Source organism: Gorilla gorilla, chromosome 7, assembly GCF_029281585.2.
Source record: "Gorilla gorilla gorilla isolate KB3781 chromosome 7, NHGRI_mGorGor1-v2.1_pri, whole genome shotgun sequence".
NCBI classification, from domain to species: domain Eukaryota; kingdom Metazoa; phylum Chordata; class Mammalia; order Primates; family Hominidae; genus Gorilla; species Gorilla gorilla.
Genome location: NC_073231.2, coordinates 50,166,975 through 50,182,499, shown reverse-complemented (window position 1 = coordinate 50,182,499; position 15,525 = coordinate 50,166,975). Strand labels below are relative to the sequence as shown.

General features: G+C 37.4%; 1 protein-coding gene across 11 annotated transcripts in view; it reads right to left on the bottom strand.

The window, feature by feature from the left end:
• The window catches only part of NCOA2 (nuclear receptor coactivator 2), a 295,300-nt gene that overhangs the window by 100,378 nt on the left and 179,397 nt on the right, over positions 1-15,525 (bottom strand). For 10 of the 11 annotated variants that reach the window (XM_031013759.3, XM_031013761.3, XM_063709220.1 and 7 more), the window contains 2 exons: positions 7,116-7,220; positions 4,358-4,530 (listed from right to left, as the gene is read on the bottom strand). In XM_031013759.3, coding sequence (XP_030869619.1) covers positions 4,358-4,530; positions 7,116-7,201 — 259 coding nt within the window. In that variant the 5' untranslated portion in view covers positions 7,202-7,220. Of the gene's footprint in view, positions 1-4,357; positions 4,531-7,115; positions 7,221-8,544; positions 11,769-15,525 lie in introns of those variants that run through there. The other variant, XM_055349620.2, reaches the window with a different exon arrangement.

Genomic DNA, 15,525 nt, shown 5'->3' with positions numbered 1-15,525 from the left:
TTGTTATCTCACTTTAAGAAATCGTTATAGCCACCCCAGCCTTTAGCAACTCCCACCCTGATCAGTCAGCAGCCATCAACACTGAGGCAAGACCCTCCCACCAGCAAAGAGATTAGAACTTGTTGACGAGGCTCATATGCTTGTTATAGCACTTTCTAGCATTAAGGTATTTTTAAGTTAAAATGTATTAATTTTTTAAAGAAGTAATACCATTGTACGCTTAACAGACTACAGTACAGTGAAGTATAACTTTTATACACCCTGGGAAAACAAAAAATTCATGTCACTTGCTTTATTTTATATTCGCTTTATGGTGCGGATCTGGAACTGAACCTGCAGTATCTCTGAGGTATGCCTGTGCTTACTATTTTTCTGTGGAATAGAAGCAATATTAGCCTCCCAGTTAGGGAAAATGGTTATTTGCTATCTGTTTCCATGACTCCTGTTACTAAATTATAGAAGACAGAAGTTCTAAACATTTATGACTATCACACCAAATATAAAGAAATATCCTACTTCAGTATCAGAAAGCTGTGATGACAGTGCAGATTCCAGACCCAGACTGCCCTATTCTTTCGCTTAATGGCTGTGTGACTTTGCCAGGCTACTTAACCACTCTGTGTCTCAGGTTCCCCTCCTGCCAAGGGGGAAAACAATACACCTATTCCATGGTTTGTTTTGAGTACTAAATAGGTTATCAAATCTGAGCACGTTAAAAACTGCCTGACACACAGTAAGAACTATTTAGTCTTAGCTAGTATTAAAAATTCTCCAAGATTATTTAGCCAACAGAAGATCTAACTTAATTACTAAGTAACTAACTTAGCTAGTAACTAAGGATTATGAATGTGGGCCAAAAAAAACCCCACCAACATGTACGGAATTCTCTATTTGATGGCAGTCACACTATTAGCATCAAACTCTTGTGTGTACTTGCTCTGTTTCTACAAAGTCCATTCCACAGTTAATGCTCTTGGAGGGCTAGCGTTTATGAAACACGGGTCTCATAAAGCGCTACATACAACAGAATGCTTATTAATTTAACTAGCTGGTAATTTCCCCTCCAAATTTCCATCCTTTAGGCCATTTAAAAATCCTTTTCTTCTCTCCCTTTATTTAAAAAGCATATAAAAGTTGAGAAGTAACTGACAGAGCACAGACTTGAGGGAAAGAGCCCCCCATGCCTGGCTGACACGTCATAGCTTCTGACACTGGAGCAGGGTTCCATAAAGATGAGCCCAGCTTTCCTCATTGTGTATTCTTTAGTATGGCCCCTCATGCAACCAAGTTTAACTTCTCTAGGATAAATAGGCAGGTTTATTACATAATGGGCATGTTCTCCTGAGCTCCCAAATGCATTTTATTCACGCTGACAACTATGACTGAAATACAAATTAAGTCTGGATAATGGTGTAAAGATGGTAGTTGGATTTTATTTATGCTGATTGGTCAGGGGATCAGTTGGGGTTGGGGGAAGACAGAGTTAGAGAGAAAGGCTTTGGCCTGACTTATGTGTTGTTCTTACTGGCTGTCAGATGCTGAGAAAAATCAAACTGGCCCAAACAGAGCTGCTGATGGAGTGGTACGCATGGGTTGCACAGATTTTCTGGCACCAGAAAAATTTTTTTACTTTCTACAAATAGGTCAGGCACAGTGGCTCATGCCTGTAATCCCAGCACTTTGGGAGGCCGAGGCAGGCGGATCATGAGGTCAGGAGTTCGAGACCAGCCTGGCCAACATGGTGAAACCCCTTCTCTATTAAAAATACAAAAATTAGCTGGACGTGGTGGCGCATGCCTGTAATCCCAGCTACTCGGGAGGCTGAGGCAGGAGAATCGCTTGAACCCAGAAGGTGGAGGTTGCAGTGAGCTGAGATCGCACCACTGCACTCCAGCCTGGGCAACAGAGCAAGACTCCAAAAAGAAAAAAGGAAAAAAAAAGAAAAAACAGCATCTTTCTGCTTAAGTAGGAATGAAAACTACTGAACATCTACTATGACAGGTGTTTACTGAATTTACATGGCTCATGATATCTTCAACAGCTATGTGACCTAGGTATTGTTAGCACTAAACTCTATATGAGGCAACTGAGTCTCAGAGATAAGATAATTTGCCCAGGTTCAAAAAGCTCCTAAATGACCAGGATTCATACCTAGCTCCTGTCTGATTCAATTCTGCTCTTTTTAAAAAACAAATTATTAAACAAAGACTATTCGGAAAATATCAGAGTAGTTGAGAACTTAAAAATACATTTATGCTTTTCATTTTTTCATTTGGTATTTAAGTTTTGCTTCCCTTTACAAAACACGTTGCTTTTCAAATTAGCAGGAACATTATTAGAAGAATAAGACGTGACAGGGTATATATTGCTGCTTCTTGGGTGGTTGTGGTATGCAGCCCTATGATTAAAACTATGGTTAAGGTATGGCGCAGTCCCAGCATGACACATCTGAACGTGTTTTATGGTTTGAAGGGGGAATTACCAAGGTTTTGCAAACTTTAAAAACTTGTGCAAGACCTTCTTTGTGGTTTATATATATATATATATATATATATTTGTTTTGAAATGTAGAAGTACTACCTAAACATGCAGTGTTCTCAAAACTGAATCATTCATAATCCTTAGAAACCTAAAACAAGAAGCTTAATGATTTCTTTACTGTAATGACATCAGCAACTAGAAACACAGCAACTTCAAGGCACTGGTTAATAACTTTAACCAATTATTTCTCCTAAGAGTTCTAGGAATATTATTTTATCCCTTTGCTGACACTAAAATATGAAGATACAAAATTGAAGTTTAAACTGAGTTTTTGATAACTAGTGAATCCCAAAGGGAAAAGAAAGACGAGTGATGAAGGGGACTGAAATGGGCACTGGGAGAAGAAACCCACTGGATGTTAAAGGTCATGGAGAAATCAGGAAATAAAGACTGATTTGCAGAGTGGGCTGGTGTTAGAAACTGTGTTGTGAATGCTATATGTATATTTTTATGTTCTCAGAAGACAGAACTATACTTGTAAAACTATTTTATACAGAATTTAGCTCAACAATATAGGTATGAAATAGAAAACGCTAAGATGATAAGCTAATAGGTAGCTAGGATTTGTGACAGATAAGAGCAGACAGTTTCAGGCTCATGTATTATAAAGACAAAGATATTATTTTTATGAAATATGCCTTTTTTGAATATTATATAAAAGGCAGATTTTAAAAATTTGAACTCTAAGAGGATGCATTCAAAAACAGATTACAGGTCGGGCATGGTGGCTCACGCCTGTAATCCCAGCCCTTTGGGAGGCCGAGGCAGGAGGGTTGCTTGAGGTCAGGAGTTCCAGACCAGCCTGGCAAACACGGTGAAACCCTGTTTTTACTAAAAATACTAAAAAATTAGCAGGGCATGGTGGCAGGCACCTGTAATCCCAGCTACTCGGGAGGCTGAGGCAGGAGAATCGCTTGAACCGAGGAGGCAGAGGTTGCAGTGAGTTGAGGATCACACCACTGCACCCCAGCCTGGGCGATAGAGTGAGACTCTGTCTCAAAAAAAACACCAAAAAAAAAAAAAAAACCACACCAGATTACAAAAGATAATCATCTCCCCAGGCCTAAAGAAAAGCAGTACACAGATACTTCAAGAGCATATACTGGCCCTGGGCACCAAAACGTTGTTCATACATGCCGAATAAAGATTTATTTTTGGCACCACAAAGTCAAATGTGTTCTTAAAAACATTATTTTCTTGATATTTTTCTGTAGGCAAAAATATCAAAGAAAAGAATCATAAAATTATCTCAGGAAAAAAGAAAACCATAGGAAGAGAGCTGTCATGTTCTATGTTTCAAGTTCACAGATGGATTTCTTACTGGAGGTTAGAGCCTTTCAAATCTCTTGTCATTCAGGATATGAAATTCTAATCTAGTGGCATGGCCAGCTGAGGCTCAGACTAATCAAATACGCGGACTAGCTGAAATAGGAGGTGCTTCACTTCCTTACTTCTGGTTTACATCTCAATCTGGCTGCTACTTGCAACTTTTGATGGTCACTTGCTGTGTATGCCTTGAAAATGCCACAGTGTGGGGAGGAGAATTGTGGGCACCTAACTGAGTTTACTAGATGAAAAGTTCCATCACCCTGACTCACCTCAGTCTTCTCTGTCTTTAGGGTATGGCTGAATTTTATACAAAGCCTATTTATAAACCACTGCAAGTGATACTTGCATTCATCTTACACTGTGACATCATTTCCTCATCAATAATTTAAGCATAAGAAATGGATTAAAGGGACTCTGAAGGGACTTCTCACACAGGGAAAAACAGAAACCAATTCAACTCTTCAAAATACTAATTCAGTCCTCTTACCTTGTTCTTTGATCTGACGAATTTGCTTCACAGTTTCTTTTAAGATTGCACATTTGTCAGGTTTGAAGTTAAAGTTGTCTATATCATTAAAATTTGCAAAAATCAACTCTGCAAGTTCTTCTATATATTTATTTTCCTGTTCACGATTACGTTTTTCAGTGTTCCTTTTGGGGCTTAAAAGAAGAAACACATTTTTATGATGTATTTGAAAAAGAGCTATTGTGAAAAAAATGAACGTGTTAAACAAGTTTAATACAAAGATAGCAAACAAAAGCTACCTATATAAACACAGAAATACTTTTGGGGGAAAAACACAATTTTCCAAAAGTGTTCCATGTTTTTTAAAAAAATCAACCTAAGCCTAGTTTGTAATGAAACTATCTGTTCAATATGTTTGGCGTCTCCCACTGGACTGTCCGCTTCACAGTGACCTGGACTGTGCTCACCACTGTGCTTAGTGCAGTACTTGAAACAAGTGGGCACCAAATTAATTGACAAATAAAAGAATGTTTCAAAAAGGTAAAGGAGGTTATATTTTAAAATTTATTTAAGATTAGTAAAAGAAGAGAAGTTAACCCAGTTAATAACAGGAATAAATTTCAATAATTTTTGGTAAAACATAAAAAATAAAACCAGATATTTATAATTTTATAGACTTCTTCAGAATGTTAGTAAGCAAACCAAACAGCCTTTTTAGGTAATGCAAAAAGTCACAATACAGCTAGAAACAAAAGCGAAACTGACCCAGGAAATTTGTTAACTGTCCAAGCTGAATGACATGCAAAATATAAACAAACAGTCCAATTTCAACTAAAGTTTAAAAAGTTAATGGAATGAAAAAATATCAAAAGAGGCAAAATCTTCTCATTAGAATGTGACAAAATAGTAAACTCAAAAGTTCCTCTTCATAATAACAGCATACAATTATCTTCTCAAGTGCAAAGGGGGGCCCATTAAATGACATTCAAAACAATACAATAAGGAAGAAAACCAAGTTGCTTAATGTAGCAGCTTTCTGTATTTTTATATATAATTATTTGTATATAATACTAATTTTAAAATTTCTGGATTCACAATAGACTTTCATATATGCATCTCTAAATATGTCTGATTTTCATAAATACATAATATAATACAATGTCTCTATTTTATAGTGTTTATACAATTTGTCCAGCATCACCCCACGAATTACTGGCAGAGTAATTCAGAATTTGGTTTTTTTTCTAAGTCTCATTTTTACCCATAGCTTCTGTTTTTACAGCAAAAGGTAAAGAGTGGCTGGAATGCTTAGAATAGCCCAGTTCCCATTCTGACCCCCTCCACCACCCTCCACCCATGCCCTCTCACCCTCACACAAGGTAAGAAATAAATGACAAAAAGGTGAGAAAGGGGAGTTGTGTTCAAAAGACCCCTGAGCGCCCCAGAGGGAGGGCTCAGAGACCTGCCACTACAGCCCACAGCTGAAACAGTTCCCATTTTCTCCCACTGCCTCCCCAGGTAGGGCTCCTGACTATTAAAGGCAGTCTGACAGACAGAAGTTTGTGGTTTACCAGGAAGTAGTAGGGAACCTAGAGGAGCTGGGGGCTGGGATGTAGAGAGTGGAGATTTATTGGGCTTGATGTTTTGCTTGGCAACTAGAAGGGGAAAAGGGAATATAAAATATTGGTGTTTTGCCCTTTCTCCTGCTCTGCCTCTCTTGATGACTTTTCCTAGCCCTCTTCCCTACTATTTCATGTCTGATGTTTTTACTGTCCATTAGGTAGAAGGTGTTGTTTTTATTTAATTCTTAAAATTATTTATATGATTTAAAACATTGAAAAAGTGAAAAGTCTCTCTTCTACTTTTGGTAACTATTTGCCCAGTTCTCATCCACCGAAACAGGTAGCAACAATTATTGTTTCTTGATTATCCTAAAACAATACAGATTCTTTTTTCTTCCTTGTTTATACAAATGGCAATATTCCATAAACATTTTCTAAACCTTGCTTTTTGTCTGTAACAATATTCTTAAGAGATTTTTTTTTTCATATTAACCCATAAAGAGCGTCCTCATCTTTATCCTAGCTGCATTGTGTTCCAGGTTCTAGATGTACCACAGCTGTTTAACAGACATTTAGGTTTTTCCGAATCTTTTGCAATTTGAGTAACCTCATATACACATCATTTTGCATGTGTTAAAGTATATAATAGGAAAATTCCTAAAAGTGGAATGGTTAGTTCAAACAGGATATGCATTTATAATTTTGATACTGCCAAATTACCCTACATGGGCGTTATAACAATTCATACTTCCACCCATAATATATGAGATGAAATTTGCTTTAAAATTCTTTGTTTTATTCACTAAAGAGCCACAATCTTTGTTCTCAACTCAGAAGTACATGGGTTTAACATTTTATGTCTTTAAAAATAAAACAACAAAAATAAAACCCATTATAAAATTAACGGCAAATCCTTTTTACTATAGGATCTTCTTGTTATAATATTGTGTAATCAAACTCAATATTATTAAATAAATTGATTCTAAGAGTCAAAAGATATCAGAAGTTTACAGCTTTCCTCTTTTTGTAAAGAATACAATCTGTAACTGATTTGCATATTCAAAATGTAAGCAAGTACATATTCAGAGATTTAACTGTTAAGGAGAAAAACCAACCCAATATTTGAATCAGCAGTAAAATCAATGCTAAAATAACAAAGAAGCACTCATGTGGCTTTAATAGACAATACTGATTCCTTTTCTCAGCAAGAATCTAACCTGGGTCCAAGTTGGTCAGGACATTCCTTGCGCTTTCTTGTCTCTGCCCTGGAGGGGTCAGAGGTATTTTCTCCCATCCCACTCATCTTGAACACATATCAGCAACTAAAACAGAAAACAGAGAAGAGGAAGAAAAAAATGAAGAGAGCTGATGATGAAGTGTCTGATCATTTTACCAACAATAAAAGAACTTTGACTCCAATCAGAAATTTGAGACCAGTAATTAACACATTGTTTTATGTGCATGTATAATTTCTAATATAAAAGCCGTCTCTTTAAAAAAATCTTTTAAGATTAAGCAAATGTAAAGGTTAACATTTAAGAAACAAACAAGCCTACCTCATTGGGCCCAAATTCTTTAAACACGAGTTGTATTTCAACAGCACCATGAACTACAATCTACCAGCTCTGGGTTTGGGCTGCCAGCCTCCAGTTTCAAGAGTGATCTTGCACCATGTGGAAACTACAGGTGTTGTAAGGGGCTCCTCCCAGTCTCTGTTTTGGGTTAGCCAATGTGAAGTCTATGCTGCAATAGCTCAACCACGACAGACAGCCCGGGGAAGAGCCAGTGCCAGGACACGAAATTGAAGGTTTTCAAATTTAACTAGGTACATGTGACACCCCTGTAGCCCCAAGTTCCTGCACAAGGCCTCTTAATCAATGCCCCCTAGTGGGGGATCTTCCTGGCCCCTCGGGAAGCTCCTGTGCCTGGCTCTCCTGCAGCAGCTGCCTGGCTGCTCCTCCATCGGTGCCCTCTCTCTGTGGCAGCTCGCCTCCCTGCACACAGCATGGTCGCTTCCTCTCTCACATCCTGCCGCCTCCAAACTTTCCTTCCCTCAGCTGGTTCTGGCTGCTAACGCCAAAGGTCTTAAGATATGCCCCAAAAGTCAGGGGAACTTTACTGACCCCCAAGTGGGAAGGACCATGATCAGCTCCTGCTTGCTGAATTCCTCTCAGTAAGAAAATAAAAAAAATATAAGAAAATCAGTGTGCTCGTCATCACTAACATAATCAAAATAATATTTAGGTAAGCAAGAACAAGCCAGTGACAGAGGTTTACGTACTGAAAGAGCTAAACAAAGAGACTTACAAAGACTGTGAGGAAACCATAAAAGACTGCTACTCAAGGTGTTCAATAACTGCTTACCAAAAGAAAAAACAATGCAGCAGGACAAGTTGAAATCTGCATTTAAAGTCTTTTCTAGAGCTCCTATTCTATACTACTTCCCCTTCCTTCTGGCCCCCAAACTTCTAAACCACCTTTGCCCCTCCTTTACTTTTTGTTGTGGCTTCTTTTCTTTTCTGGATAGAAAAAAAAAATCAAAGGGAAGGCAAAGTGCATTAGAAGACAGAGAACTTAAGGAAGATGACAGAGGACAATCAAGAGTAAGGACAAAGAGCAAGGAGGGCTAAGGAACATAACGCGTACCAGTCAAACCGCCAGGCCACTTCTCCCCTGTAATCTGGGCTGCCGAGTCTCAGCTGTACTACAATAATTTCTTCTCGCCACTTCTGATACAATAGCGCAGTGGAGTTAGTTTTTTTTTTTTTTTAAAGAGTCATATGTAAGCAGAATGAAGAAATACTGTATCCGTTTAGGGAGGCTGCACCAATGGTACACATTTGATTCAAGAGGTGACACAGAAGGGAATAATTTTCAAAGCTGATACCCAAGCTTCTTGCTGGTTAGAGCAATGCAACCAAGTCCCAATGTCCCACACTGTGGTCACAATTTTGGCCTGATAATAAGTATAATCTGTATTTATTTACTATGAGAGAGGCAGACTATGAGAGGCAGGATAGCAGAGAAGTTAAGGGCCAGTATTCATGTCCAAGCTTCACCACTTTTAGCTATGTGAGGCTCACTTGAGACCAGGAGTTGGAGACCAGCCTGAACAACATAGCAAGATCCCATCTCCGTAACAACAACAAAACCCCAAATTCCAGAACCCTTCTCAGATGATACCTTATAGACATTCACTTTCAGTACTTCTCTCTGAACCACAATTCCCATGGTTTCAATCATGAGATGTAAGAAAACACATTACACACCCAGTCTAAGTAACCTTTCAACAAATGACCTAGGAGATTTTCACTCTGAAAGCAGCTTTCTAGAAGTCATACAAACTTAAGAAAGTTTCTATCATTACAATATAGCCTTCAATATACAGCATAGCAAAATGCCCTATATAGTAGGTATAGGTGACAAGTTTTGTTGTTAAAATGGCTATTCCCCCCCTCAAAAGTATTGCCACATATACTAAAATGTATAGTATTATCAGAAAGATCAGAAAGCTTTCAACAGACAATTAGAGTAAGGAACTGTTTTACCTAAAGTCATATACACCCAGTTTGAGGATGATTTAACATTATTATTTGCATCATTTACCTGTGAATATTCTAAAATACATACACGAACAATTGTAACATATGAGGGACAGCACTGGGACATAGGGACCAGAGGGAGGGAGAAGAGGAGCCATTTACTAGTCTAAGTATAGTAAAATCATTTGAGCAGACTGTTTATAATTTGCTTGTACCTACTCAAGGTTGGCTTAAAAACCACTCTATTTGTAGACTGAAAATATCATAATTTCCTCTTGAAGTAAGTTATTTAAATGCCAAGTGGTTTTCCCTTTTATTATGTAGCGGTATCTTAAACACATTTCCTCAAAATCTGCAACTTTCGGCTTGATGAACATAATTGCTTCCTTATATTTTTGTGTCTACTGCACATGTCCTCTTCTCAGAGCAACATTCCTGGGCTATGTGCCCCAGTACACACCTCCAACCCACCTTTCCACCACCAAGGGGAAAGTGGGGTGGAGTCGGGGATGCCTGGCCAAGCCAAGGAAGGATGGCTGCCTCCTGGTAACCTCCAGGAAGTGCCAACATGCAAGGATGCCCTGTCTGAATCACTGCAAATCACCCATAAAAACAAAAAGGAGACAGACCTGAGACCAAAAGAGGGGGGAGCGAATGTAACACTGACACAGGAAGGGCAGGAGGAGGGCGGGGGAGGGGGGGGGGCAGGCAGCTGCAGTCTTAGAGCAGACACATAAATTTATGCCCTGCATTTTAGTGGGAGAGGCGAATAAATAACAGAACCTCATGAATGAGGTGCTCTAACCTTGTGGACTGTCTGATATTTCTAATGCCCTATGTGAGGAGGCTGGGCTGGCAGCAAGTGTCAGTATTTCACACTGGAACAGGAGGTGGGGCCAGGTAAGTTCATTTTTCCCCCCACTCAAAATACTGGGCAATGCAGAAGTGACACAAATAAAAACCAGAGAGAGATAGATAAGTTATAAAAACGACTTTCTTCTAAGTTATATAAATTACTTTTTCTATACAAATGTACATTCTAGTGTATAGTCACTCATAGAGAAATATCTAAAATAAACTCTATGGACAGAGGAATTTTTATGCACTTTTGTAGATCGAAGTTAAAAAATTCATTTCCAGTGTAAAGGTAGGAGATGGAAAATACTAAAGAGCAGCACTGAAGGTTCTAAAATTTCATTTGGTGACCAGCTCTAAATTAATAGTTTCTTATAATTTCTGCACACTCACATGAAATTAAAATTCTTAAGCATCTCACTCTCAATGCTGAAACTGTTTAACGTAAATCACAAAAACTGAAAATGACACAAGTAAACTCTCAGGCTGTATTTGATGGTAATTACAGTCATTGAGAGCAAACCAGTTTCTACCAGATGTTGGGGGTTGTGAAAGGACAAGTCTGAAAAAAAAAGTTTCAAATCATCCATTCTTGTTATCTGTAACAACACAATAGCCCTGTTTTCACAGTGACCATACATCCTCCCTTACATCCCTTGATATCAACTTGGATGAGCTAGACGGTAGGGAAGAGTTACAGCCTTACGATTAGTAAGTTTTATCTCTAAAAAGTAACAATATTCTGGGAGGGGTGAACAAAGCCAGTTGAATCCTTAGCATAATGACAGAAAGCAAAATAAAATGTTAAACCTCAACACAATTCAAAAATGTACTTTCATGGAATTCACCAATATAATTTATAAGGTAACAAAGCTGTTGCTCTCAATACAACCTCATACCATTAAAGCTTGTTAATCATCCATAATTTATGTAAACGATAATATGCATTTTATCTTTTATCAAGACAGGCTATCTTCCAAACGAGGCTTGTAAAACTGCCAGATGCATTATATACAGAACAAATTCAGTTAAAGAATAAGGATACTACTGCTGCTGAACTCCAAACATAATAAAGTGATCGAACATCTGATCCTGACTGCTAGCTCCAATAAATGTTCTTAAAGTTAGGCCTTCCCTGAAATTCCCCAAGTTAGAAACGACATAGAAAGAACTACTGAAACCACTTCTCTTATGAATGTCTACCTGAAGAGGACCTGCCTGATAAATCATCTAGCTCTTGTTATGAGAACAGAAAGACTTAGAGACTTCCGAGGTTCCTTCTGAGCTCTCTTTACGATAGACATATGAAATTGTGTAATATGCAGTCTAACCCTTTACAAACTTTTAAAACCAAGAAATGCTCAAGCAATATTAAAAGTATACATAAAACCTCACTTAAATACCTTTCCATTTCTATTTAACTAAACTACAGAAGGATAATCTTTTAGAGCCCACTGTTTCTCAGAATCCCACCTCAACAGCTAAAGCTGCATCCACTATTGCTTTATCACAAATGAAAACATTTGCTCATTCTAAACTGGTAACAGTTTCTCCTTCAAAGTATACTGTGTTCCAAGAGCGATCCCTTTATAAGGATAAAAGCAAAATTTCTGGGCCAGGCTCTGATAAGTCTAAAAAACATAGTATCTAATGCTTCAATAAACAAAATGTGCTTTTTGGATGTAGATGCCTGAGAAAGGTAGAAAAGAAAGTAGGCCAAACTTGGGAAGTCAGTAAGATGATACAGAAGACATCCAATTGCTAGAGGAAGGGAAATACGTCTTTTCAAATAGGGTTAATTGGTCGAAATTACCCAAAGCAGACACTATTTTGGCAAGATCCCAACTTCTGGCAACAGTTGAATAAATATTCTATGCAGGAAATATACAGACTACTCAAGGATATAATGTTGATTCATACAAAGAATCATCACACAGACAAATAAAACAGAAGTAGAACTATGTGGATTTACTAAATGCTGGGATGACAGTGCACAGAAAATCAAACATTGCTTCCCACTGGCAAACAAGTAATGCATTTAACAGTGATAGAGGACATGACACAATATTTTTAAAATTTTTACCTAGTAAAATTATGTATTATTTCCTCCCAAGTGTCATTACTCTTTTTTACTAGATCATAAGGGCTCTTTTAACTTCATCTTTACGTAATACTGTAGTGCTTCTTGGTTTTCATACAGTAAAATTTTAATTTGCCTCACATACTATAGTCTGTATCTACAGTTTAATGTACAGACTCAAAAAACTGTACATTAATTCATATAGTAGCAACAGTTAAGTTACAAAGTTTTAGAGGACTCACTTCAAATAAATCCAGAAAAATCTAGAATTTGTTTTCAAATAAGTTCAACTTTACTAGTTTAGAGCAGTTTACTGTACATTTGCCTTTTAAAAATAACAATAAGACACAAACCACTATTATTAGGATATGATTTTTCAATACTAAAACACTAGCCATTTATTGTTAGGTAGAGGATTAAAGAAAATAACATATCCTGCAACTACAACTAGTCTCTAGGTAAACTGGCTTTAGCACCTACCTTCTCTTATGCTGTGTCTTAGTCCAGGAACAGTAATAACAGTGTATAAACAAATGTTTAAGCTAAAAATTCCTTCCTCTCAGTATCGTCTGCTCTTAGATTACTTTTGTATAATGGCCTTAAAGTGGTATATTAGACAGTAACTAGAAGACATATTCCATTTTCTGACTGAAAGCCAATAATACTCATGAATTTTTTAGCTGAAAGACACTTCAAGATGCCATTGGGAAGACTGTAATAAACACATTAGGCTGCAAATGGGCAGTAGCAGCTCTTTAACACATGCTGCAATAATCAAATAAATGGCTACATTCATGTTCACTGGTTACACAAATATTTTGCTGCAACATATCCATCATCTGCATCTGTCCTAAAGAAGAGGAAAACCTCCTTCAAAGTCTTATCTTAGCAGAATTCAGGCCAGAATACATAAGTAGCAGGGAGCTGTTCTAAACTATCATTACCAACATGGGGGAAAATGTCTAGTCTGACATCAGTGGCACATGATGGCTTCTACTTTCTAAATTCTCATAGGCCAAGTTCCTTAACATAGCCAGTTACTGGACTGCTTATATATCGACGTCAGCTGGTGCGAATATGGCCAGGAATAGCAAGACTAGGTTTTAATGAGGCCTCAGATGAGAAAACATGTCAGGAAGAAGCTGCATTCCTTGCATAACGTAAGCATTTTCTCTCCCCTTCAAGCAGAGTGTACTCAGTGTCTTTTTATTATTCTGAAAACCAGTTTTCACCAAAGGCTTAGCATTCTGGAAAGAAGTCATCAAATCAAGGACTACAATGTAGCGCTTGTGTTTGAGTTTCATAACTTGTCCAGGCTAAAATTCAATTATCTTTCTTCATTCTGAAACCCATTTTAAATTTTGTTATGAGATTAAAAAATGACTTTCTAATTCCTGAGAAAGTTAACTGGCAAGGTCAAGACAGTCTGTACCTACACAAAGAGTGTTTTTATCATTTGAGTTGTCAACAGTTCTTAAATAAATGAGAGTTCTCTCTCACAGCATAATATGTTGTTTGGTTTTTTTGCTAACATTTATTGAAGACTTATTATGAGTTAGGTCACTTAGCACATATTTCCTTGCTTAAAAGCCACAATTTGATATGTATATATACATCTTATGGATTATCTAACCTCTCCGACCTGTTTCCTAACAGGTCACACAGATCACGGGTGTAATGATAATAGCCATCATCCATGGAGTGTTTCTACGTTGGTTGGCGTTTTCTACGTACTTTACCTGTATGCACTCCTTTAGTTCCTGTAACAGCCTGATTATCACCATTGTATAGATGAGGAAATTGAGGTACACGAGAAATAAAGTAACTTGAACAAGGCCACACAGGAAGTCTTGGAGCTCATGAATCCAAACAGTTCCTCAATTCTTAACCACTGTAATGTGGGCATTAAAGGTTCCTATACTTTGATACTTTCACTGAAGAGAGAAATTTATAAACTAGTATGTATTACAGGAAGCACTATATTTTAACTTAGTCAACAGTGACTATGTAATTTGAAAGCACTTTTCTTTTTCTTAAAAACAGTATCACTGTGAAATGTAAAACACTTCTTTCTGTTAAACAGTGCATATGTTAGAATCATGTATCCATTTATTCAATATACAACTAATGCTCCAGGCACTGCTGCAGACACTGGAGAGAAAGTCATGACAAAACAGCTAACAGTCCCTGTCCTCCTGCAGCTCACATTCCAGTGCAGAAAAGATGTCATGCTCAGCTCATGCACAATTATTCCCCGAAGATAAGCAAATATTTTTGTTATTATTGAATTTATTATGAAGCTATTAAATAAGACACCAACTAGAAATTTTATCTGGCATACCAAGAATGCTCAGTTTCACTTAAAACAGTAAAAGTCTTTTCTTCTGTTTCAGAAATGGTAATTGGTTAATTTAAAAAGTCAGTTATGAAGGGTAATTGTAAAAATGATACATACTACACCTTAATAATTTCCTTTTAACTTTAAACACATAAATGTAACTTTGAGTCTCAGTCTCCACTGGAGTTTCACAGTGCCCTTCTTGCATAAATCATACCTATACCTATAATTTATCATCTAAATAGTGGACAATAAAAACAGTGTCTACTCTCCAATTTCTGTTTATTTAAAACAGACCTAGAACTTATAGACACTTAGATTTCTTAAAAGTGCTTATAAGGTACAGATTTGTATGATTTTTTCCCAGTCTATTAGACATGTGTCATGTGTCCTATATACCCATTTGGCAGCAATGTTTCTTCATTTCACTTTGAGTCTTAGTTTTCACAGAAACAAATGTATCTTTTCAAACTCACACTTGATATGTTACATATATTTAATTAATTTATTACATTACATGTATATTAATTAAATTATGTCATTATAATAAGAAGTACAACTGGCAAAAACTGTCCGGGAAACAAGAATCTGGCTCTTGGTAGGCATACAATATCATGGCTAGGTGCAGAGTGCCCCACTCCCTGCCCCGCTCCTCCCTGTCCTCCTGCTCCTCTGTTCCCCTACCCCTCTCCTCTCCTGTCCAGAGTCTCAGTCTCCACTGGAGTACTTAAGTTGCCCATCATCCCGAGACTCTCAGACAGCGGCAGCAAGAGGCCATGATCTATTAAGGGGGAATGCAGATCACAACAAAT